Source organism: Spinacia oleracea, chromosome 3 (genome assembly GCF_020520425.1).
Source record: "Spinacia oleracea cultivar Varoflay chromosome 3, BTI_SOV_V1, whole genome shotgun sequence".
NCBI classification, from domain to species: Eukaryota; Viridiplantae; Streptophyta; class Magnoliopsida; order Caryophyllales; family Amaranthaceae; genus Spinacia; species Spinacia oleracea.
Genome location: NC_079489.1, coordinates 95371903 through 95399510, shown reverse-complemented (window position 1 = coordinate 95399510; position 27608 = coordinate 95371903). Strand labels below are relative to the sequence as shown.

Sequence of the window (27608 nt, the reverse complement as noted above, 5' to 3'; positions counted from 1 at the left end):
TTTCTTGTGATTTATGTAATAGAGGGGAGGAAGATTTACAACACCTTTTCCGGTTTTGTAACTTCGCGCAACAAGTTTGGAGGAGTGGATTACTAGCTATCCACTCAGAACTCAACGAAACCATGTCCTTTTCGGAATGGGTTTTGTTTTATATCCGACAATTTCAACGTCAGGATGGAAAGAGCAGTCCGAGAATGGTATACTTTATTAGTACACTTTGGGGGCTCTGGTTAACAAGGAATAACTGTGTGTTTAGGGGTGAAATTACGTCGATGGCGACTGTTCAATCGATTATCAATAATGGATTGAATGACAATGGAACCCTTCAGAGTCATAACCAACCTTATCTAGGTTTTCTCCATCCCCCAGAGGATACTTTAGCTTTTCCACCGGGGTTTTTCAGGGCTATCATTTCTGGTACTGAATTCCAGGGAACTCCAGCTATAATTTTGGAGGATGGGTCGTGGCACAAGTCAACTAAGAATGCAGGAATGGGTTGGGTACTAGAAGGGCATCAGATCCAGAAGGTAAGTACTTTGGGAGGGGTGCAATCTGGTACTGCGCATTCTGCGTTACAAGCAGAGGCTAAAGCTTGTCTTCTAGCTTTATGTTGGGCGTCACAAGCTTCGATAGCAAGAGTTACAATTTTGACAGATTCACAACTATTAGTTGAACTTTTAAGATTGGATGATTTTTCAGATGTGCAGGTCAGGTGGACTATTGCGGAAATTAAGAAAATGGGGAAAACTTTTTGCTGGTGTTGTGTCAACAAGGTAGATCGTCATCAAGTTCAGAGGGCTCATGATCTAGCAACTTCAGCTTCTACGTTACTTTTAAATTTTAGTAGTTTTCCTTAATTTGTTCTATAAGCTTATGTCAAAAAGGAAAAAAAAAAAAAAAAAAGAAGACATAATCGGCTCATGGAAAAGAATTCTCAACCTTCATAACCAAAGCTTTTTCGTGGATGACACCAATTGAATATTTTAATCAAGAACATAATAATCATGTTAGTTATGTGTTGCAAATCGATTGAGTGAATAAGTGCACGTGGTTAGACAGTATATTGTGAGCAAAAAAATAAAAAGTGAAACACAATATTTTACTATATGTTTACTTTATTTATATTATGATCACAATTTAAATATTCGTCATGTAAAGGCATACGTATTATTTTGTTTCACTATTTAGTTGTTTGGTTCATGTTGAAATTAATGGTGTCTAATTTTTCTTTAAAATAACTTTGTGAATAGTTTTTCTTGTCTATTATTTGAGGTGATTAGTTGCAATAATACAAATTTAATTTTATATATATACTCTCTTACGCATTGCCTGCATATAATGAGACTAATAAAAAAAAACGAAAGAGTACTAATATGAACACCGTATGAAGAAGTTGTTTGTCCCGTAAAAAAAATGCTTATATATACGAACAAAAAAAAAAGATTGGAGCTTCTATTTCATTTCAATGTTTCATCCCTCGTACAACATTCCATCCATCCGCTCCACCCCTTCCAGTGTTTGAAAAACGCCAAACCAACATCACTAATTTAGAGTACTATTTCGTGGAAAACTGCGCCGCATGCCATCGTCTTCTGCAAATTTACTCACACTGCTTCCTCCTTACTCCTTACTGCTACAGTACCTGACTACCTCCTTCATTTTCTTCCTTGCATTTTTCTCTCTCCTCAAACATCAGCTTTTCTGTGTGGGTTTTACACCTCATTATCCTCTCTCTCTCTGCATTCCTTAAAAGTACGGATTACTCATTTATTCACTCACTCTCTCTCTCTCTCTCTCTCTCTCTCTCTCGCTTTCTACTCCTATGAGACTTTCCTTGCGTTCATTACGCTGCAATTCTTTTTTCTCTTATGCAACCACTTCCTCTCTTCTCTCTGTTTATAAACTACCCACAACGACGGTGCTTAATACGGGCGCTTTTCATTCCACCGCCGGAAACGGCCGCCTTTACCGGCGTCGAGGGAAGGAGAAAGAGGTGAAAGCGGTTGTTATATTGGGGCCTACTGGTTCAGGAAAGTCGGGTCTTTCGATTGAGCTGGGCACCTGTTTTCCCTTTGAAGTTATAAACTCGGATAAGATCCAAGTTTACAAAGGGCTTGATATTACGACGAATAAAATCCCAATGGAGGAGCGACTCGGCGTTCCTCACCATTTGATCGACGAAATTGACTCAGAGATTCATGGCGAGTTGACTCCGGCTCAATACCGAGCTCGAGCTTCCTCCGTCATTTCTGGAATCGCGGCGCGCGGGAACCTGCCATTGGTGGTGGGTGGGTCTAACTCCTTGATATACGCGCTTCTAGCCAAAAGGTTTAGCCCTGACTCGGATGTGTTCAACGGCGGTGGCCCAGTTTGTTCCGAGTTACGGTTCCGGTGTTGTTTCCTCTGGATCGACGTTTCATTGCCGGTGTTAAACGAATATTTAGCAAAGCGAGTTGATGATATGCTTGACTCGGGGATGGTAAACGAGTTAGCTGAGTTTTACGAGTCAGGGATGGTGGATGAGCTGGCGCCTGACACCGGGTTAACGAAGGCGATTGGGGTACCAGAATTTGAACGGTACTTTAGATACAACGGTGGTTGCGACGCGTGTAAGGAGGAGAGAGATCGAGTGCGGAGAGGTTTATATGACGATGCAGTGAGGACTATCAAGGAAAACACGTGCCAACTTGCTAAGACTCAGATTGAAAAGATCCAACGGCTGAGAAATGGTGGATGGAGACTACATAGAATCGACGGTACAGAAACGTTTAGAGCAGTTTTGGAAGGATCGAAGAGTAGGTCAGATATTTGGAACAGAGAAGTAGTAGAACCAAGCATGAAGATTGTGAAGCGCTTCTTGGAGGAGTAGGTTTTACAGCTTTTTCCAGCTCCTAATTCTCTGTTTTTTTTTTTTTTTAATTTTCTTTTTTTAACTTTTAACATTTCAATCTCTCTTATGTTTTCTGAATATGGGTGGGTGCGGCAGTTAATTTGGGTAAATATGGGTGGGGAGTTTTTTTCCTTCTATTTGAGGTTCATGGGATATCTAATTTCTAACAATTTTGCCTTGGTTTATGAACGATTCTAAATCAGAAAACAAAAACAAATTTTCCTTCTCTAATGTACTTGCAGATTAGTAGCGTTACAAACTACAATGGTGATTTTGAAATATGAGTTCGAAAGTCGTCCACTCGTCTGTGTTACTTTGTATATGACTCACCTACACGTTTTGGGAGAAATGAAATTTGAAAGAATATAATTTCTTCTTATAACTTATGTCATGACTCATGATTATTAACATCCAATACATGCATGATGATCTAATGCCCCGTTTACTTCAACGAAAAATATTTTCAAAGGTTAATGATATTGCATGTAAAATGGTTTTCCTTTGGTTTATTGTATTTTTGCAACAAAAGGTATAGTAAAATAATCCCCGTCCCTTTTTGTTTGCCCATTTTTCATTTACAAATTCTTATTTAAAGTTGAGGTACAATAAATATTATACGTCAGAATAAAAGTTAACTTGATATAAAAGTTATCTATTTATTACTAATAAAAATTTATTCACTTTAATAAATAAAAATATCCTTTTAAAATCACTGATAATATATAAATGTAATCATGTGACCTTTTAAAATATTTATCCATTATATTTTTTTTCATAATATAAAAATTAATCAAAACATCTAAAAGTTATTTCGTTGTACAATAAAATTATTGTACACCGGACTTGTGAAAGACCTTGGTTTTCCATTCTAGTCCATTCCCAAAAGATTGGTCAATTACTAAAAATGATCGTGGGACCATAATTTTTTTCTCAAATAAAATACATTAATTTGTTCTTTCACTTTTGTCTCTTCTCAATTTCACTCATCCATCTTTTAATAGGAGTAAAACACATATAATGAATGAGACAAACAATAAAGGACAGAAGAGTAAAATAGTCATGAAAATAAGAGATAGATTGAAGGAGAGAAAAATATGACATGCCAGCATCCCTACTTTTTAAAAGAAAACTTATTTTTGATAATCAACAAAATAAACAAAGAAAATAAATAAATTTTTAACTTTTTTAGGAAAAATGTTTTCCATCAACGAACGGAGGCTAAACCACTGTATCTTTTCCTTTACTTTCATATGGGTTTTGGCATCCATGCAATATTGTGAGACGATTCTCTATATGATTCGTCTTATAGTCTTAATACGATCTTTAAAGGATTGGTTTACGTTTGGAGTACATAGTAGTATGTGATCTGTTAGCAATATAAATATAATGCCCGTTAAGATGTGATAGCTATTATCTACCGAAATACTATCGTTTACATTAATTCATTTAAGCTAGTATGTATCTCAGGCAATGCCAAGATTTCTAATTTGAATAATATAATTTTATTTTAGTATGAATAATTGTTATTATGAACTATTTTCTCTACTTAGAAATTCTTTGATATCAAAATAAAATGTGTTTTCCATCAACATCTAGTGAAAATATAAAATAATTGTAAGAGGTTAGTAGATAGTATTTCATGTTCGAGACATACTATGCAAAATTTTTGTATGTATATTTCTTGCTATGTTGATGACATGTCATGTTTCTTATGAGAGAGGGTTCACGTGACACATATGTAGGAACATATAGATGCATAAAGCGGAATTTCAGGAAACAATTTTCTAACATCTATCACAGCATCTCATGCATAACAATAGTATAGATCAGATTAAGTCGAAAGAACAATCACCTTTGTAGCGTGTTCTCCCGTTCGTATGCAAGCTTCGAAGATCTTAGAGCCCCACTTGTTGCTCCTCTACTTAGTCCACAAGCACCAATTGAATCCCACGTATGCTAGTACGGAAGAGAACGATCACGATCAATCTCTTGCTTTGTTTGGGAAGAACGTCGTTTCAGAGAAATAAGAATTAGGGTTTTTGTGTTTTCCTTTTTGCCAGATATATTGAATGAACGTCGTTTCTAAATCCCTGACATTATAACTATTATAATGTGAGAGTTTTAGGTTAACACAAAACTAAAGCCCAACATTCTTCCCTTAACAGACCGGTTGCCATCGGGCCTTTTGGGCCCATTCCAATTAATGCTTATATGTGTGACCTTATAGGATTAATATATTTTAGTTGTAGGTCCAATCAATATTGTCCTGCTAATCACATTTATTCTCTAGCAAGCAAATATGATTACTAAAATAATTAACTTATTATCCTCATAATTAATTCCTATTTATATTTAGTAATTGCCGGAAATGTCTAAGGACATAATTCCTTCAATCTCCCACTTGTCCGAAGACAAGAACGCAATGCTAAATTCCTTAAGTCTCTTAATGCCAAAATTTGATAACACACTGTTATTCTCAAATTCTAGTTTCTTGATCGCCGAGTTCGAACTGTTCAAATAAAGATTAACATTTTAATCCCATTCCGCATGGCCATGCAATTTTTCAGTTCTCGCTCATCAAGAGGCCCAGACACCATTCCTATCAAATAGGAGGACTTATTCACTCTTGTATGACCATAACTCCCACTCAATTCTTAGCCCACCTGATCACTGCTTTTATAACCTCCTTTTACGGCGCTGCGTTTGACAGAGTCAAGGTTAAACTAATTGTCTCATGGTTATTAAGACATACTCATGTCTAAGGAATCCACTAAATATAGAATTTTGATTCTACTTTTAGAATCTAGTTAGGTCAAGTCTCAATGCATCAAGTATACATCCATATAATCAATTAGACATCCCTATGTCTCCATAGCCCATGGAACTGCACTATCAATTAATTACATGCTAGTCTTCTCATAAATCACTTATGTACAATTTAGTGATTCAGACTAGGGACTTAAGAAGTTGTGATTTCAGTTCACTTTATAGGGTTCCATTATCAAAACGTTTTCGATAATCCTATTTGAAAACACAAGTTATTTGGACATTTTATTTAATACTAAACCAAACAATTAAATAAGAATGAACTTTTATTGATAAACATTCAAAGCATAATAAATGTCTTTACAATTGTAAACATAAAGTAAACAAACTAAAGCCATTATCCCATATGCCTAAGCCCCATAGACCTAGTATGACTCTCATGCTTAGGTTGAGCAAGCGGTTTAGTCAGAGGATCAGCCATGTTATCTTCAGTATGAACCTTGCTTACTTTCACATCCCCTCTTTCTGAAGGAAATAATTCCCTTGGTCCAAGTATGCATTCTATGTTAAGTCTACTAAATGCGGTTCAGTATTAATTAACAAGTTAATAATTCAGTGAGATCAAGTGAGCTGAATGCCTAGCTAGAGGCCGCTTCAGTTCAAGTGGAATTAATGATATTAATCCACAGCTTACTCTTGACTGAACCCGTAGGGTCACACAAATAGTACGTAAACGGATCAAGTATTTAATGGCATTAAATACTCCATCTATGGATATTCGGAATCGACGGATCTTGGTTTCAGTGGGAGCTGAGATCGTCACAGGCAAGAAATGAATACTCCGGAAACGATGATATTGCCGGAAACGGAAATATGGATCGTATCGGAAATATAAATATTATCCAAGTCGTAGATGTTGCCGGAAACGGAAACATGGTACGTATCGGAAAATATTATCGGAAATGGAAATATTGCCGGAATCGGAAATATTGCCGGAAACGGAAATATTGTCAGAATCGGAAATATTATCGGAATCGGAAAATAATTCCGGAAACGGAAATATTAAATATTTGTTCGAAACGGAAATTAATTCCGGAATCGGAAATATTAAATGTTGTTCGTATCGGAAATGAATTCCGGAATCGGGAATTTAATCGGAAGCGTATCGTACGAATTAGCATCGGACGAGGCCCGCTAGACAAAGGCCCAGCACGAAGCCAGGCCATCGCCCAGCGAGCCGCACGCAGCAACGCACGCCTCGACCAGGACCAGCGCAAGGCCAGGCCCAGCCAAGGGCGCGCGCGCGCGCAGCACCGCACATGGGCTGTGCGTTTGTCGTGGGGCGCAAGGCCTGCGCGGGTGCACGGCTTGTACGATGCGTGTGCGGGAAATCCTAATCCTATTAGGATTCATGCGAAGATTAAAATCCTAATCCTATTAGATTTGCTTTGTTATTTAGAGTCCTAATAAAGTTCTAATTAACAAATCCACATCCTAGTAGGATTACAATTCCTTTTCCATACCTCTATAAATAAGGGCCTAGGGTCATTATTTGTACATACGATTCAAGTATTCAAAGTGATTTTTGAGAGCAAAAATTCAGTCATACAATTGCCTACAATAGCCGAAAATTCTAAGTACCTTAAGGGCGACCCTAGTTGGTCAAGCTTAAGGCGGATCCGGACGTGCTGTGGACTATCTACGGAGGGACGACACTTGGAGTCCTAAAGACTTGTTCTTGTTCGGTTCGGGCGCAGCTAGGGAAGGCACGCAACAAAGTGTATGCATCTAAACTATGCTAAATGATTATGTGTAAATAATATGCTTTCCTGGCTTTATGGTTTTTCCGCATGATTTATGAATTGTCATATGTATCATAACCTAACAGTGGTATCACGAGCCTCTTATTATTTTCATAATCTAAATTGCATAAACATGGTTAAATATTACAAATTTTCAAGAATTAAAAGGGGTGATTAATTTTCGTAATTGTTAATTAATTGCAAATTGCGTTTATTTAATTATACGTACGCAGTTTTTCGGCAGTTTTTTCGTTACTCATCCAAATCGAGTGATTTTTGTGTCAATTCCGCATGTAAAAGGCATTCTAAAATTTTGACAAAACTAATATTTTTCGGCCCAACCCAGAATTTTCAAATTCGAAGCCTAACTATGACTTTTCGGAGGTTTTAGTTTTTCGAATGCAAAATTTCGTAAATTTAAGATGTTAAATTAAATATTTGCGATTCTTGTTGATAAATCTTGAATTTTTGATTGACCTACTGTATATGTTTAACAAGTTTGAATGCCTAGCCTTGTTAATTATGCAATCTAATTTGTAATTATGATTAATTTGTTGAAAATTGAAATAATTTAGAATTAATTTGATTTTCATAATTAGTTATAATTTAATTAGATACCTATGATTAAAAACCACCATAAAAATTGTAAATTTATGTTAAATTTTAAATTTTTATGACCTAGACTTGAATCCATGTTAATCGGAAATCAATTAAATAATAAATTTTCGATTTTTTCGCCCTAAAATTATGAAATTATTATTATTTATTAATTTGTCATTAATTTTGAATATAAATTTTTAATTTTTATGCGACTCGCTCATATAACTTGCACGCACAAAGCAATGGACGCTACGTGTTACCCTTAAGGGGTGTTGTATAGTGCGGGCATGCGACGACGAGCAAGGGAGCTCGTCGCCCATGCGGTACGAATGCAGCGAGCAAGGGCATGGTGCACGAGCACAAGGCAGCAGCCCTGCCTTGTGTCGTGGGCTGTGTGCAATGGGCGCATGGGCAAGGGCGAGAGCAAGGCACGAGCAGTCGCGTGTGGGCAGCAAGCGAGCTGCGCCACAGCGCGCACTGCCTCGCGCAAGCGTGCGAAGCCTCGCGCGCAGCGAGCGCAAGCTCGCGTGCCACGAGCGCTACGCACAGCGTCGATGGCTCGCGCGCAGCGAGCGCCAGCTCGCATACTGCTGCCTCGTGCGATGAGCGCAAGCTCGCGTGCGGGAAAGGCAGGCGCGCAGCGAGCGATGGCTCGCATGGATCGAGCGCTGGCAAGCGAGCGCAGCGAGCGATGGCTCGCATGAATCGAGCGCTGGGGCGTGCAGCGAGCGATGGCTCGCGTGCATCGAGCGCTGGCGCGCGCAGCGAGCACTGGCTCGCGTGTTCGATTGATGCCTTGCGATGGTAAGCAGCAGCGATGCGACGCAGCGCATGGGCTGCGCGCACATGGCCAGCGATGGCTGTGTGCGTGTGGCCCATGGGCGTGCATTGCGTGGGGTTGTTGCGCTACGATTAGATCGTTTTAGAATTTTAATTTGAAATTTTCAGTTTTCGTAATTTTAATTAATTTTAAAATTAATAATTTAAATTATTTTCTTGGATTTTAATTTTGAATATTGTAATTATAATAAAAAAAATTTATTCTAATTATTTTACTAAAATTAAAATCATGAATTAATTTAAATACAACTGAAATTAAATTAAATTTGTGGATTCAATTATAAATTTATATGAGCTTTAAATTTTAATTAAATTTGTATGTTTCCGGTTAGACTAGAAATACATTTTTATGTTTAAAATTAGTAAAGCATATGAATTTATTGGTTTAAGTGGGAGCCCTTTTTAATCATATACTCTTGATTAGGTCTAAAAATCCTTAAGGTTAAAACAACTTGATTAGAATTAATAAGGACTGAATAATTTGTAGATTATTGGTGCCCTTGATTAATTGCTGCAAATGTTTATGTGATGCATAATGTGTTTTACTAACCAGCTATGTGGGCCATTCATGATAATGAATGGGTGAATGGTATATATTGTATATGTACTGTTATGCAGGTTATGAAGTGACTAGTATGGCCCAAATAGGATAGAAAATATGGTCTGCGTACCATTAATTTGAATGTAATTGGTCTAAAGTACCAAAATTGTTTTTCAATTCAAATATGGTCTGCGTACCATCAAATAAGTTGTAATTAGTTTAATTATAGCTTATCCTATTTGAAGAAAATGGTGCCTCCCACGGAGATTTTCGAGACGGACTTTGAAGTTGAAGCTTCAAGATGAAGTCGGGCCATACTAGATCACATTTATCTTATGCATGCTTTAAGTTATTTATTGCTTTAAATATGTCTTAATTATGCATGAGATTGCGGCTTGATTATGTTGCATGATTAAGGATTTTAGTTCACTTAAAATCTAACCAACATAGTAAGAGCCTTAAGTTCCAAACTTAAAAATTGAGTTAAAAGGTGCCATGCCAAAATATACACTTGCTTGGATATCCTTTACATCAATCTAGTAATAGTTTTCGCTCGGCGAGGTGTTACTTATTGGTCCTAAAGGGGCAAGGTACACAAATAATTGTGAGTACATGTTAGTTTTGGTGAAACTCAACGATATAAGTAAGGAGTCCTTTTATGTCGTGGCAAAATCGATAGGTTTACCTAATAAGTTCTTAGACATGCCTATCAACCAAGAATAGTTTCTAGACTATTAGCAAAAGGTTTTTGCTTACCTAAGATGTTTTAGAATTAAGTCGACAAACTGTGCTTAATTCTTCAATGATTTTAGGATCTTGGAATCATTTTATTCACACCTGCCGGAACACATAATTCGAATAAAATGCTAATGACTTGTTTAAATTGCATGATTGCTTTCATTTTCAAGTTATTATTCATGATAAATGTTTAGACTTTGCATGCTTCAATGAATGTTTTAATTATTGTTTATAATTAAATATCTTGCACTGCAGTAAATCCTTTTAGAAAGGTAACAGTAAATTTCCTCGATTGGTAATGAATCCAAAGAACGATTCACGGAAATGAGAGAAAGTGAGCAATTTAAAATGTACGTTTCTTATATCGACTTTTATGGTTGTTTTCGAGTATCAAAGTCGAATGGCAAACCGATTGGTGCTTGTGAAATCAAAATACAATGTAGTTTTGAGATCATAAAGCATTGAGTTTAACAATCAGCTTTACCAATGGTTAACAACCTAAAATCCTTTTTCCATTTAATTCTCGAATGAGTCTAGTTCTTAGACATTCGAATAGATCGATGCTTAGAGAACTTTAGAAGCTTTTGGTAAGATCATCGATCTAGTTGAAACAGAATATTCAACATAAATGGTAAGAACTTTGATAAAATGACATTGGGCATGTCTAACAAAGTATAAAAGTCAACACTAGAGAATTCAATTCTTAAGACTATAAGAAAGGGTACAAGAAATAGGAAAACAAAGGAACAAATGAAAGGAATTTACGATTCCGGTTCTACCTATAAGTTTATGTTTAAAGAGAAGTGACCTAGCAATCAAACTTCCTTGATATCATATACCGCTTGAGGTTCTTACTTCGGTAATAACTCAAACAATGGAAGCTAGGCTACACTAATGGCCTACAAATGGGAAATGAAGCATGGCAATGCTACATTAGTTGTAGGGTCATCTAGTTTGTTTTACGTCCTTTCAAAGGCTGGAACTTAATGGCTATTTTGTTCCATAATCAGCATACCTAAATTTCTGTTTTCAAACACAGAAAGACTCACATTCAAGAAAAACAAAAACAATGTTTGTTTGTTTATTTGAATGAAATGGACAATTATGGGTTGAGTCAATATGCTTGATTAAAACAAACAACTCTTTAACAATAAATACTTTACTAGGTTCAAATCAACCCCTTGATTTGAGTTCCACTAATCTTTGGCATTGTTGCTTAGACCATATCAACAAGTTAACATTCAAAAGCTCTATTTCGATGGACTGATTTCTAGATCAATTTAAGACAACTAGTCTTACTTGTTGAAAGTAACAATAGATTTGAACTATTGTTAGAACGCCTAGACAATAGAGTTCAAAGCTAAAGAAAGATTTTATGACTTTATTATTTCACATGGATTTGAGTAAATATAGGTTTATTTACTCAAATGTGATATAAGTTGAATCTGTTTGGCTAGTTCAAAGATTCAGAAGTATAAAATCCACTTGGCAAGAAATCATAAAGATCTAGGTTAGATCATGTTAATGATTACTTGAGACCAAATATGATCATCAATGATTGTGTGTTGTAATTTCACAATCTAGGTCCCTAAGATATGGCATATCTTAGTTGGAATAATCGAAGTCAATTAGTACTTGATTCGATCAATGATGGATCATAAAGACTTTTCCTATAATTTCTAAAACAAAATGCTCAACTACCACCAAACTAAACCAAATTCGTCAAAGCTATTGAAAAGTAATTTCAAAATATCTTTTCATAATATATCTAAAGAGTTCCTAAACTCAGTGGGAGATTAGTGTTTGTTATTCAACAAACTAAGGCCCCAAGTATAGATATATGTTTCATTGTGATTTATTCAATTGAGACACAAGGGTATTGTTTCTACCACGAATTTTTGAGAACATAATGTTTGTTTGCTCGAAATAATGTCCTTTTGGAGATTCGTTTCCAAAATGACAAGTGGGAGAAAATAGACCTCGAAAGTCTTCGAGGCGAACAACAAACATAAACGGACAATCTGGAGGCTTTTCGAAGTTCTTTAGAAAATCCGAACACGTATTCTTTAAGGACTTTAGAAGTGGCTTTTAAAGAATAGACATCTCTTAGAAGACTTTACAAGTGCTTCAAGGAGAACAGAATATTCAAAGGACTTTCAAGTGGCTATTGATATTCTATTTGTTTGATGTTCTATACCCAAAGTAGGCATAGAGTTCAAGTCACTGGAACTATGATATTCTTCTATTGGATAGTGAAGAAACATGGAGTTCAGTTCACTAAAGCTATGCGATTCTTCTATTAGATAGTGAAGAAACCTACAACTTGCAGTCAAACTATTATCATATAGATTAATGAGTTTATAACCTGTGAGAAAGCTATGACGAAACCCAGATTCCCTAAAATGGTTAGAGGCCATATATAGACTCAGATGTTTTAAATGGTTAGAGGCCATAAAACATACTCAATGTTTAGATGACAAAATTGAAATTTTGTTGATTTGCAAGAATAGTTTCACACCTATTGGTTGCAAGTTTGTTTTAAGGATAAAAACCATCAAACATGAAATTATGTTCACACACAAAGCTAGATTAGTTGCTAAAGGTTACAAGCAAATTCACGGCGTGGATTGTGTTGAAACCTCATGCATAATCGTAATGCTCAAGTCTATAAATCAAGCAATGATCGCATATTGGTACATATGGCAATTGGATGACAAAACAATTCCTCAATAAAATGTTGGAATAAACTATGTACATGGTATGTCATAGGATTTGTGGATCCAAATAAATGCTTGAAAAAGAAAGCTAGCTTATGAAATCTAAGTACAGATTTAAGCAAGCAATTGGGAATTAGAAATGTATTTTAGTGAAGCTAATAAGTATTTTAGTTTCATGAAATGTACATGATTCTTATAGATATATAAGAAGTTTAGTGGGAGTACATAAAAACTTAACTGGTCCTGTGTGTATCACACACATATCTCTCTATTGTAAAATAACATTCAAATGCTAATGACTTAGATTTGAAATTATTCATCAATGATGGACCAAGGCGAAACTTAGTACATACTGGGTATTAAGATCTATTTACAAAGATCTTATATTAATGTTTTGGATTAAGTAATGGCATTTACTAAATCAAACACGAAAGACTCCATTGGAGATATTCGACCCATGTGAATAAATCTAAGTAAAGAATGTTTGAACTATGTATAAGCATTTACTAAGTTAAACATCAAAGGATCTAAGTGAGATTATTAACCTATATTATATGTCAAAGAATTTAGCTGGATTCACTATCTACTGAAATTGAATGAGCTAAAGTTACATGAATAGAATTCAATTGGGAATTATTCTGCAAAAGAATTTATCATGTATGATATAATATGAGGATCGCCAAAAACGTATCGTATGACTTTAGGAATGACGAACATATACCAATCTCTATTGATCTAAGTGAAGATCAACTAGATTGAGATCAAGAATACTTATGGTACTTGAAAAGGTACATAGGAATAGTTCTTGATTCAAGGAAATAAATATATGCTAAATATTGATGCTACACGCATAAACACTGGCAAAGGATCAAGCAAGATTCCCTTGGAGTTAACCATTGATAAGGACGAGCTATAGAGCATCGTGTTTTGAAATGGCAACATGGGTTGGAGACCATGAGTTGTTGCGTGGGAAATTAAAATATTAATTTCTATGTTCCAAAGATACAGCTGGAAAATCTTCCACATATCTGTGAACTGCTTGGATAAGTAAATCCAAACAAAGCATCACTAGCAACCTAAACAGTTGAAGTAAAAGTACTTATTGCCTAAGAAGCAATAAAACAGAGTTGTTTATATTAATGAGTTCTTCATTGAACTTGGGAAGATCACATGTCTGTTGACTTAATGGTTCTTCATTGCAAAATGCGTAGTACCACTAATGTAGCAAGAAAGACTAGATCACAAAATAAACATACTCAAAAGTTCTTATCATCATATCTCGAAGAACATTCGATGAAAAGGATGTTAAGATTGGCAAAGCGTGATAACTAAACCTATGCAACAAGTGAGAAGCAACACTCACGTTGTAGCACTGGAAATCAAGCATAGCTTTGAATTCCATGAACTGTTTTAAAGATGGGTTTGAGGCCCATGGTTGTAAAACATTGGGGTTGAACATTTATCATATATGAAATGTATTTTCATATTCCATTTAATCTTGGTTTAGTATTAAATGATGAGTCCCTTCAATTTGACGAAATATTCAAGATAGACTGTCAGGACCAGTCCTGTGACTAAGAAATGTCTATCAAGTGAACTTGAATGTCAAAAGTTGAAAATGGTCCCTGGTCGGAGTTTTCTATAAAATTGGACGCATAGAAAACGTTAAACGACTAGAATGCAAGATGACTAGTAGTTCTGCTTCTTGAACTATGTGGACATGGCAATGTCATAATCATTTGCATAGATACTTACTTTGGGAAGACTAGTATCGGACAGACCTATGAAACTTTACTGTAAGAGATGAAAATCTGTCATAAGTAAATTTCATTAAAATTATTAGACACTAAATCCTCAATACCTGAGTGATTTGAGATTACTTGTTTGAGAACTGGTTGCTTTGACGTTGACCAACCGTCGCACCGTAAAAGGAGGCTATAAAGGCAACGCTCAGGTAATCACCTATCAAACGAAGTCTAATCTCAAGATCGCAAGATTGGGATTGTCCTCCCATAAATCGGGATGAGATGCTTAAAAGTTGTACAAGGCCACTCGGAGAGCTAGAAACTGTGAAATGCATGGCCGTGCTCGGATGAATCATAGGCTATGATTATCTGTTTATTTGATCAGTTGAACTCTGAAATCGAGAAACACCTCTGGACATAATAAGGATGACAACTCTTACCTTATGTTCAAGAGCAAGCATCGAGCGACAAAGGAATTAGGAAATGCACACTTGTCCCTAAGGACAAGTGGGAGACTGAAGGAAATAATGCCCTTGGTCCAAGTATGCATTCTATGTTAAGTCTAATAAATGCGGTTCAGTATTAATTAACAAGTTAATAATTCAGTGAGATCAAGTGAGCTGAATGCCTAGCTAGAGGCCGCTTCAGTTCAAGTGGAATTAATGATATTAATCCACAGCTTACTCTTGACTGAACCCGTAGGGTCACACAAATAGTACGTAAACGGATCAAGTATTTAATGGCATTAAATACTCCATCTATGGATATTCGGAATCGACGGATCTTGGTTTCAGTGGGAGCTGAGATCGTCACAGGCAAGAAATGAATACTCCGGAAACGATGATATTGCCGGAAACGGAAATATGGATCGTATCGGAAATATAAATATTATCCAAGTCGTAGATGTTGCCGGAAACGGAAACATGGTACGTATCGGAAAATATTATCGGAAATGGAAATATTGCCGGAATCGGAAATATTGCCGGAAACGGAAATATTGTCAGAATCGGAAATATTATCGGAATCGGAAAATAATTCCGGAAACGGAAATATTAAATATTTGTTCGAAACGGAAATTAATTCCGGAATCGGAAATATTAAATGTTGTTCGTATCGGAAATGAATTCCGGAATCGGGAATTTAATCGGAAGCGTATCGTACGAATTAGCATCGGACGAGGCCCGCAAGACGAAGGCCCAGCACGAAGCCAGGCCATTGCCCAGCGAGCCGCACGCAACAACGCACGCCTCGACCAGGCCCAGCCAAGGGCGCGCGCGCGCGCAGCACCGCACATTGGCTGTGCGCTTGTCGTGGGCCGCAAGGCCTGCGCGGGTGCACGGCTTGTACGATGCGTGTGCGGGAAATCCTAATCCTATTAGGATTCATGCGAATATTAAAATCCTAATCCTATTAGATTTGCTTTGTTATTTAGAGTCCTAATAAAGTTCTAATTAACAAATCCACATCCTAGTAGGATTACAATTCCTTTTCCATACCTCTATAAATAAGGGCCTAGGGTCATTATTTGTACATACGATTCAAGTATTCAAAGTGATTTCTGAGAGAAAAAATTCAGTCATACAATTGCCTACAATAGCCGAAAATTCTAAGTACCTTAAGGGCGATCCTAATTGGTCAAGCTTAAGGCGGATCCGGACGTGCTGTGGACTATCTACGGAGGGACGACACTTGGAGTCCTAAAGACTTGTTCTTGTTCGGTTCGGGCGCAGCTAGGGAAGGCACGCAACAAAGTGTATGCATCTAAACTATGCTAAATGATTATGTGTAAATAATATGCTTTCCTGGCTTTATGGTTTTTCCGCATGATTTATGAATTGTCATATGTATCATAACCTAACACTTTCAACGATCTCTCGAATAAGATGGAATCTCCTGAGCACATGTTTGGATTTTTGGTGCGATCTGGGTTCCTTGGACTGAGAAATGGCACCATTGTTGTCACAATATAACTCAATGCCATTTTCAATGCTAGGAACTACACCAAGTTCACTAATGAACTTTTTGATCCAAACTGCTTCTTTTGCTGCATCACTTGCTGCAATATACTCAGCCTCTGTTATAGAATCTGCGATGGTACTCTGCTTAGAACTCTTCCAGCTCACAGCCCCTCCATTTAGACAAAATATGAAACCAGATTGTGATCGGAAATCATCTTTGTCACTTTGGAAGCTTGCATCGGTGTATCCAGTGGCAACCAACTCATTATCTCCACCATAGACCAAGAAATTATCCTTAGTCCTTCTTAAGTACTTAAGGATATTCTTTGCTGCCATCCAGTGCGCCTCTCCTGGGTTTGACTGGTATCTGCTGCACATCCTCAAAGCATATGCAACATCCAGTCGAGTGCATACCATGGCATACATAATGGACCCTACTGCATAAGCATAAGGGACATTACTCATGCGCTTGACCTCATCAGGTGTCGAAGGACACTGAGTCTTGCCAAGTGAAATGCCATGTTGCATGGGAATGAAACCTCTTTTGGAGTTTTCCAGCTTGAATCTTGCAAGAACCTTATCAATATAAGTCTCTTGGCTAAGTCCAATCAGCCTTTTGGATCTATCTCTATGGATCCTTATTCTCAAGATGTACTCAGCTTCTCCTAGGTCTTTCATGGAAAAACAACTTTTAAGCCATTCCTTGACTGACTCAAGCATGGTCTTGTCGTTTCCTATGAGAAGTATGTCATCCACATAAAAGACCAGGAAAGAAATACTACTCCCACTAAACTTCTTGTATATACAAGATTCCTCTTCATTTCTAAGGAAGCCAAAAGATTTGACCGCCTCATCAAATCTGAGGTTCCAACTCCGGGATGCTTGCTTAAGCCCATAAATGGACTTCTTAAGCTTGCAAACTTTTCTTGGAATGTTTGGATCTTCAAAACCTTGTGGTTGTGTCATGTACACATCCTCTGTTAAGAACCCATTCAAGAAAGCGGTTTTGACGTCCATCTGCCAGATCTCATAGTCATGAAAGGCAGCAATCGCAAGAATTATCCTGATGGATTTCAGCATGGCTACTGGTGAGAAGGTTTCATCATAGTCGATACCATGAATTTGTCTAAAACCTTTTTCCACTAGTCTTGCCTTAAAGACATCAATGTTTCCATCTTTGTCCTTTTTCAGTTTGAAAATCCATTTGCAACCTATGGGTTTAACCCCATCAGGCAAAGCAACCAAGTCCCATACTTGATTTTCAAACATCGAATCCATTTCGGATCTCATGGCTTCAAGCCATTTCTAGGAGTCTTGACTCGTCAAAGCATTTGTGTAGCTAGTAGGTTCCTCATGTTCTAAAATCTCTATTTCAGAACTTTCAGTCAAAAGGAAATCAATATATCTCTTTGACGGAATGACGGTCCTACTAGACCTACGTTGGGGAACAACAGGAGAAGTTTCCACCTCATTAGGTTGAGGGACTTCGCATGGATTATCTCCAAGTGGGACGGTAGAAGGCGCATGAATGGAATGCACCGCCTCCTGAGCATTTTCATGCTGGGTCGTCTCTGACGAGGTGTGAACCTCATCCATTTGTTGCTCATCTCGAATTTCTTCGAGCTATACATTACTCCCACTTGTTTTTCTGGAAATAAACTCCTTTTCCAGAAAGACACCATCGCGAGCAACAAACACTTTGTTTTCGCTTTGGTTGTAGAAGTAGTATCCCTTAGTCTGTTTTGGGTAACCCACAAAAAGACACTTATCGGACTTGGGTGAAAGCTTATCAGAAAGTAAACGTTTTACATAAACTTCACAACCCCATGTCCTTAGAAAAGACAATTTTGGATCTTTTCTAGTCCACATCTCATATGGCGTCTTTTCTACTGCTTTGGACGGAGCTCTGTTGAGTGTGAATGCCGATGTTTCAAGCGCAAATCCCCAAAATGAGACAGGAAGGTTAGCAAGACTCATCATGGACCAAACCATATCTAATAGAGTTCAGTTCCTTCTTTCGGAAACCCCATTCAATTGTGGTGTCCCTGGTGGAGTCAATTGCGAAAGTATTCCACAATCTTTCAAATGATCACCAAACTCTTGAGATAAATATTCACCACCACGATCGGATCGCAATGCTTTAATTTTCTTTCCAAGTTGGTTTTGTACTTCATTTTGGAATTCCTTGAACTTTTCAAAGGATTCCGACTTATGCCGCATGAGGTAAACATATCCAAATCTGCTCACATCATCAGTAAAAGTAATGAAATACCCGTACCCTCCCCTAGCCAAAGTACTCATAGGTCCGCACACATCAGTATGTATGAGGGCTAAAAGATCATTGGCCCTTTCACTTGAGCCTGTGAAAGGAGACTTTGTCATTTTCCCCATTAAGCAAAACTCACATACTTCAAATGATTCAAAATCAAATGATTTGAGAATTCCATCCTTATGAAGTTTCTCTATGCGCTTTGAGCTTATGTGGCCTAATCGACAATGCCATAGGTAAGTAGGGTTCAAATCATTTGGTTTGTGTTTCTTGTTTTCTATGTGTTAGATATGGTTTTTTAAGTCTAGTACATACAAACCATTTGATAATTTAGCAGAGACATAGAACATACCATTCAAATATGCTGAACAACAATTATCCATAATTTGAAATGAAAAACCTTTCGAATCCAAAATCGGAATAGAAATTATGTTCTTGGTAATAACTGGAACGTAATAACAATTATAAAGTTCTAATATTAAACCAGAAGGCAAGCGTAAACTATAATCTCCTACAGCTAAAGCAGCAACTCTTGCTCCATTGCCTACTCGGAGATCCACTTCGCCTTTGCTCAAGCTCCTACTTCTTTTTAGTCCCTGCACATTACCAATAATGTGAGATCCACAAGCGGTATCAAATACCCAAGAAGCAGTTGTAGCTAAATTAACTTCTATGACATAGATACCTGAAATTGAAGCACCAGTCTTCTTTTCCTCCAGATACTTGGGGCAGTTCCTCTTCCAATGACCAATCTTGTGGCAGTGGTAGCACTCATGTTGAGCAGCTACCTTAGCCTTTGGAGTGGCCTTTGGCTTGGTTGAAGAGTTCTCATTGGCAACTACCTTGCCCTTGTTCTTCTTCATGGGAGCCCCTTTCTTCTTGAACTGCTTACCTTTACTAACCATTAGAACATCCTTATGTTTAGGTTTACTTGGTAAGTTTCTCTCAGCCTGAGTTAGTGAACCATGCAACTCTTGCAGGGTAGCCTCCCCTCCTTGCATGTAGAAGTTTAACTTAAAGTTATGAAAATCTTCAGGCAAGGATCTGATGACTATGTCAGTTGCCAGGTCCTTAGGATAAGGGAAGCCCAATTTCTCCATGGTATGAAAATGTCCAATCAAATCGAACACATGCGGACCAACGGGCCTCCCCTCTTCCAACTTGGAATCTAGAAGTTTGTAGTTTGCTTCAAATCTCTCCAATCTAGCATTTTTCTGAAACAAAGTTTTCAGTTGCTGGATTATGTTGTATGCATCCAGACCATCAAAACGTTTTTGATACTCTGGTTCCATGCAAGCAAGCATCAAGCATGTTACTTGCAGGAAGTTATCCTCTAGAGTTTGTCTAGCTCGCCTTTGAGCTGCAGTAGCATTTTCTGGCAGGGGTTCAGGGAGAGGATTGTCAAGAACACTTTCTTTTCCTTCCTCTCTGAGAACAATTCTCACAGCCATTTTCCATTGTAGGAAGTTGGTAGCATTCAGTTTGTCTTTTTGAATTAGAGGGCGCAAGTTAAAAGTAGAGTTGTTGTTTACACCAGACATGATAACTACAATAAAAGGTAAAGCAAGATTCAATATAATGTTTATCAAAAGTAGCAATTAAACAAATTCAATTCACTACTACCCTTTATTCAAAATTAGAAGTCCCCATTGAATAAAAAATTAACCAAGATCCCCTCCCACTACAATCAAACGGACTTTGGCCCTGCTACTTTAATTTATAGTATTCGAGGTAAGTAAACATTTTACTAATTATAACTGATTATAACTCTTGGTAGACAGGTTAACAACTCTTTGTATTTTCCTATCTCTTAGCCTCAAAACCCAAAACTTTGTCTTTTGATGGTTTTGTTGAGTTAAACCAAACATTAACATGTAAGTTTCAAAAACCTACCCTACTATCCCCGGAATTATAAGCAACACCCTGCTTTGGCAGAACCTATTACTCATGATCTAAGGCTTTATAGGTGTTGTATGGAAAAGCACATAAACTCAATATTATTTGGGACCTAAGTTTACTATGTTGCTTAATTAAAAGTGAACACATTGCTTTAAATAACTACATACATAAACTCAATAAGAATTTTAAGGCAATATAAAATGCATAAAAATAAATGTGATCCTAGTATGGCCCCTAAAAAATAAGCTCAAATCTTCTTGGGTTCCTGTTCATCTTTCTTGGATCTCCATCCTTGAATTTCGGATTGAACCTTGTTACTCCATCGAGCTCATAATACGAACTTTATAATCTAATTTAAACTTTTAAATTAAATTACAATAATATAGAACGATTCGCAGATCGTATTTCAAAACTTACAAGAATACAAAACGATACGCAGATCGTATTTTCTATCCTATTTTGGGCCATACTAGTCACTTGCCTGTAACAAAATATCATATATATTCCATACACGCATATAATATCAAACTATATTAAACACAAATTATTTACTTATTAACTGTTAATAGGCAAATAATATTTCCAAAATAATTATAAAAACTTAAACAATTTAAGTTTAACATTACTTAGGAAACTTTATTATTTTATTTCAATTACTATTTAAATATGGCTAGAATAGTCAAAATAGTCAAATAGTCAAACTAACTAGGGAATCTGATTTTAATTTCCATATATATATATATATATATATATATATATATATATATATATATATATATATATATATATATATATATATATATATATATATATATATATATATATATTTTATTTATTTAATGATAACCTGCTGCGATTTACCTCACAAAAGCCCGACTTAACCCAACACCCTAACGCCACCACCTGGGGACGGCGCCGGGCAGCACCAAATTACCGCCGGAATAACGCGCCTGAAGACCCTTGTCGCGCTGGTCAGACCAGCCACCCGAAAAACGCCGGCAGCAGAAGTCCAGCAGCGTGGCCCGGAACCTGGACAACAACCACCGCACGTCGAACGTGCGCGGTGTTGTTCTGCAGCAGGTCGCCGCTGCCTGACCGTCGCCTTTAGCAACCCTCCACCGTGGCTCCACCGTCGCAGGTGGGGCCACCCAGCCATGGTGGGTAAATCTTTAAATTTGTGCAACAATTACCCAAATTTAATTAATCTTTATCCAACTTTGTTTAAAGATTAACAATTTAATTAGGGGTGATAATCCGAAAATTATGTCAGAAAATTTGAATAAATTAACAAAATTAAAACTAAATTTTAGGTTTGTTTAAAGTTAGATTTTAATTAGAATCTTTATTCAAATTAAATCTAACAAGAATTCAAATTTAGGGCATAATTATCTCATTTTATTCAAATAATTCAAAAAAATAACAATTATAATCCGAAAAATTCGAATTAAATTATTAGGAGGTTCTATTGAATTTTCTTAACAAACAAAATCAAAAAATTTAATTGTTATCCTTAAATTTTATGATTAATCGAATTAAACATAAAAATTAACCAAATTCAATGATTAATATACAAAAATTCCGAAAAATAGTTAAAAAATTACCAAAAAATTTCGGCTATTGTATAAAATTTAGGGGATAATAAGTAGATTTATTTAACAAATTAAAAATCAAATCTTTAATTGTTAACAAATTATTTCCATGATTAATCTTATTAACCAATAAATAATTTAAAATCTGACGAATTTTATTTTAAAAAATCCGAAATTTTTTATGTGATATTAACTGTTAATTTCGACCCTGTGATAAAAATTTCGGAATTTTATAAATTTAATTTGAGCAAAAATTAATTAAATCACGATTTAATGATTCCAATCAATTAATATCATATATTAATTTTGCAAATTCAAGCCATAAATAAATCTTCCCTTAATTGAATCAAAATAATAATGTTGCATACAATCATGATCATAAAATATTATGCAAGAGGCTAAAACTGATACCACTGTAGGAACATATAGATGCATAAAGCGGAATTTCAGGAAACAATTTCCTAACATCTATCACAGGATCTCATGCATAACAATAGTATAGATCAGATTAAGTCAAAAGAACAATCACCTTTGTAGCGTGTTCTCCCGTTCGTATGCAAGCTTCGAAGATCTTAGAGCCCCACTTGTTGCTCCTCTACTTAGTCCACAAGCACCAATTGAATCCCACGTATGCTAGTACGGAAGAGAACGATCACGATCAATCTCTTGCTTTGTTTGGGAAGAACGTCGTTTCAGAGAAATAAGAATTAGGGTTTTTGTGTTTTCCTTTTTGCGAGATATATTGAATGAACGTCGTTTCTAAATCCCTGACATTATAACTATTATAATGTGAGAGTTTTAGGTTAACACAAAACTAAAGCCCAACATTCTTCCCTTAACAGACCGGTTGCCATCGGGCCTTTTGGGCCCATTCCAATTAATGCTTATATGTGTGACCTTATAGGATTAATATATTTTAGTTGTAGGTCCAATCAATATTGTCCTGCTAATCACATTTATTCTCTAGCAAGCAAATATGATTACTAAAATAATTAACTTATTATCCTCATAATTAATTCCTATTTATATTTAGTAATTGCCGGAAATGTCTAAGGACATAATTCCTTCAACATATACTTTGTAAAAAACCCTTTTCAATATATGAGTATAGATATTACTGTAGTATGGGAAAAAATGACATTTTAAAAGTGTAGGTGGTAAATTAGGCCTTTTATTGGAAATTATATCTTAGGGACCTAGCTATAATCCCTATACCATAACTATATATATTCTTCTTGATGTCGATCATGACATCTTAGGGTTGAAAATACACAAGCTCTATCACATAATGTTTCACTTTTCACCAATATGCTTGGTATTGTATCCAATTGCATAATTACTTTCTGGGTAAAAGAGGGTCTTAACAACTTTTCTTTCTTCAACCCTGTTACCCGTTTCGAAATAATTGGACAGTTTCTTTAAAATTGATGTTTCAAAATAATAGGGACAATGTGATTTATTCTAATTTTGGTATATAACTCATCATATTTAATAGATTCACACTACTCTTTTTTCCACTTTACTTACAACTTTCCACTCAATCTACTTTTATATTGGTGGTGTTTGGTTGTTAGAGGTTTGGTAGAAAATTAGAGGATTGGAGCAATTTAGAGGTTTGACCTTTCAAAACCTCTAATTGGGGTGTTTGGTTGTTAGAGGATTGGAATAGCTTATTCTCCTCAAACCGCGAAATAAAAAAAGTAGCTCATAACAGCGTTTTTTAATAGAGGATTCAGATTTTAATGTGGATTTTCAATATTTTCCTCAACAACCTACTGCATTTCTTTAATTCATTCTACTACATTCCATTAATTGATTCTCTTTCACCAACTGTTCAAAATGAAGGTCTCTCAAAATTAACTCTCTCAAACTTTCACCTTCATAGTAGATTCAGAATCCTTCCTTCCTTGTAATTTTTTTTCTTTCCCAATTTTTTTCTTGTTATTTACTGCCCTTTTCTATTTATCTTGAATTTTTTGTAAATTATTTCTGCATTTTTTTTCTTGTTTTTAGATGATATTTTTTCTGTTTTTTCCCCTTACCTCTACGTTTTTTTTCTACCTCCTGTGCACTATTTTTTTTTTTTAGAAGATCTTCTTGATTTTTTTTTCTCCTTCTACCTCCTGCGGTTTATTTTTTTCATGATTTTCTATGTTTTTTGTTTTTCTCCCCTTTTATCTCCTCCTTTTACTCTTTTTTTTGTTATCTGATTTATTTTTCTTGATTAATTTTTGCTCTCTTTTTTAATTCCCCTACCCGTGCCAATTTTGGGGGAAATTTCTGTTTTTTTTTTTTTTTTAATTTTTATTTTCTAGCTTGTTTTTCTGTGTATATTTTTTTCTGTCTTGTTTTTTCTATGTTATCTGATATTTTTTTTTCTACTCCCCTGCGCCACTTCTTTTTTTTTTAGTTTTTCCTCTTAATTTCCCTCCTCCCCTGCCTCATTGGTGTAATTTTTCTGATTTATTTTAAAATTTTCTGTTTTTTCTGCTATTTTTAAATTTTTTTTAATGTTTTTTAGATTAATTCATAAATGAACTTCAATAAAAAATTAATATACAAACTATAAAGTTCATCTCACAATTTTATTTTAGATATTAGTAAGAGAATATTATTTATTTATTTATTTGCACAAACATGTACTCCGTAGAAAAATATATTATTACATGTATATCTATCATATTAACAATTTGTACTTTTAAGTTAAACAATTCAATATGAATCATGTCCTTATTTATCATTTTACATATTCAAACAGCTAACAGGTAACAGCTATTTACCAAACACTTTTACGCAAACTGCTAATACAATCCGCTAGTCAAAACTGCTAATTCAATCAGCTAGTCAAAACTGTTAATTCAATCCGCTACAGCTAACCGCTAACCGCTAATCACCAAACAGGGCCATTATTTTTTTACTCATAATTTTCCACCTAACCTATTTTTTATTCTTCTTTTTTTATACCACTTCAATCAACCTAATTTTTTTATTATTCTTTTCTTACAACATTTCACTTTTCCCATACTTATTTCTTACGAGTACATTCCAATCATTTATATTGGTTGTTGTGAAATACATAAGTGTCTCAATTATTTCGAAATAGAGGAAGTATGTTCTTTAACATGTACACTATTTTTACTAGTTATAATTATTCTCAATCTTTTTTCATAATCTAACCAATATGGTCATTGTTTCCGACTACCGTGTCAAATTTGAAAAAAAATCAAATATAATAACCTAATAGAATTTTTTTTTTATCAAATATGATATACAACAAATTTTACTCCGTACAAAATAAATCTTTCATATAATTAGAAGGTTTCTCAATGACTATGATAAAATGATAGCCACCGTAATTTTAGTAAATCTCAATCCTTCAGTTTTAAGGATAAATTTTAGGAAAAATTAACAATAATAATCCGAACTATCGGTGGTCTTCTAAAAATAATCCCAACTATCAATTATTCCACTATAATCCCAACTATCAACCTAGCCTTCCAAAATCAATCTCAGTTTACCATTTACCTACGAAGCCGGTTTTTTCTTCTAGACTTCTTCCCTTATTTTATTCACCTTTCATATGTCTCTCTCCCTCCACCTTAGCGTACCATAACACTTCAACCCCTTTTCTTTCTCAATAAAAAACCACGACAATATCCCAACTCACATTCAATACCGGAACTATCTCTAACCAGATTGTTCGGTAGGTACTTGATTGTCTGAGTTTTTGTAATCACCTATCTTTCTCCTGCACGTGAGTTTTGTTCATGAAGTTTGCATTAGATCCTTCATCAAAGATTCAAAGATGGATAATATGAATACAAATCCACTCTTCTCAAATTTAATTTCCCCATCCCCATTCCTTTTACATTTTAACATAGTTTCCTGTTCTACTATTATTAAAAAGAAGAAAACCCACATCACAAGTTCATAAAAAACAAAAATCTGTTGAACAAGAATACAAAGAAGACGTAAATCAGGGGATTTTATGTAAAATTAAGCAAGGTTAATATCATGAAGGTATGTTGTTTTTGATAATAAGGATCATGCGATGGCAATTAACAGTGAGTTGGTGATTAATCAAGCAAAGTCTTGATTTCAGTTGTTGACATGCCGGAGAAGAGGAGGAGGAAGTTAGATAGAAAAAAAAAGTTATTGGACCAATAATATTACGACACCTAATCTATTTTACCTGTTGAAGAGGTCGACAAAAATCTAAGACTGTTTTGGGAAGGCTAGGTTGATAGTTGGGATTATAGTGGAATAATCGATAGTTAAGATTATTTTTAGAATACCATCCATAGTTCGGATTATTATTGTTAATTTTTCCTAAATTTTATACGTTTATTTGTTTAACCATATAAAAATAAAATAAAATAAAAACTGCGTTTCAAAAAAAAAAAAAGGCACATATATCTCTCTTATTAGATTTACAAACTTTTAGTAAAGACGGTCTAACGGTTAAACCACTTTTATGCACTGGAACCCATTAGGTATACACTATAACTAATTAGTTAACCACGGAAACCAATTAGTTAAGTTTGAAATCCAATTAGTTAAGCAATGAAACTAATTAGTTATGCAACCGAACCAATTAGTAAAACAATGAAATTGATTAGTTAATCAATGAGATCAATGAGTTAAGATTTTATGAGTTTTAGTTAATAATAAGTTTGTTAAAAAATAATAACTATTCTACTCATAAATGTAACTATTTGTCTTTATACCTTAACTATTTTGTTATTTAATTAGTTATAATTTTATTACTTTTAGTTATGTTTTACACTAGTTTAGTTAATACCAAAAAAGTGATATAACCGTTAGGCGGTCTTACACAAAAGTTTCTGAATTAAATTCGCAAACATCACAAATCCACAGTATCAATCAAATACTATCATCATCGTTCATCATATTCTCTTAACCACTCAAGTACTCAACAACCGCCCGTATTACTTTTATTGTACATAAAATAGGTTTTCCTACTTTGAGAACTAACTCCTAACGTTTAAGATCTTTTCTATGAAAAATTCCGTTTAAAAAGAATAATTAATTTTTAATTTTCCTTAAAAGTCATGTCAAAAAAATAAATAAACGGTGTAGTTTTCGTATATCAAAATATAAGATCAAAATTAAAAATTGTAGTCACTACGAAATTAATGTAGCCATTGTAAAATTATCTTGATTTTTTTATTAATAAAGAAATTAATAAAATAAAGATCAACTTTCTTGCAAACTTGACATGACAATACTTACA

General features: G+C 35.2%; 1 protein-coding gene across 1 annotated transcript; it reads left to right on the top strand.

Annotated features, from left to right (window-relative positions):
• Window positions 1-1377: 1377 nt before the first annotated feature.
• LOC110798332 (adenylate isopentenyltransferase-like) lies at window positions 1378-3332 on the top strand. Its single transcript, XM_022003513.2, has one exon. It carries the CDS (start codon window positions 1823-1825, stop codon window positions 2867-2869), a length of 1047 nt encoding a protein of 348 aa, XP_021859205.1. The 5' UTR covers window positions 1378-1822; the 3' UTR covers window positions 2870-3332.
• Window positions 3333-27608: the final 24276 nt, after the last annotated feature.

Excerpts from the sequence above, each read along its gene's own strand:
- LOC110798332 (XM_022003513.2), top strand. The coding sequence starts at position 1,823 with ATGAGACTTTCCTTGCGTTCATTACGCTGCAATTCTTTTTTCTCTTAT.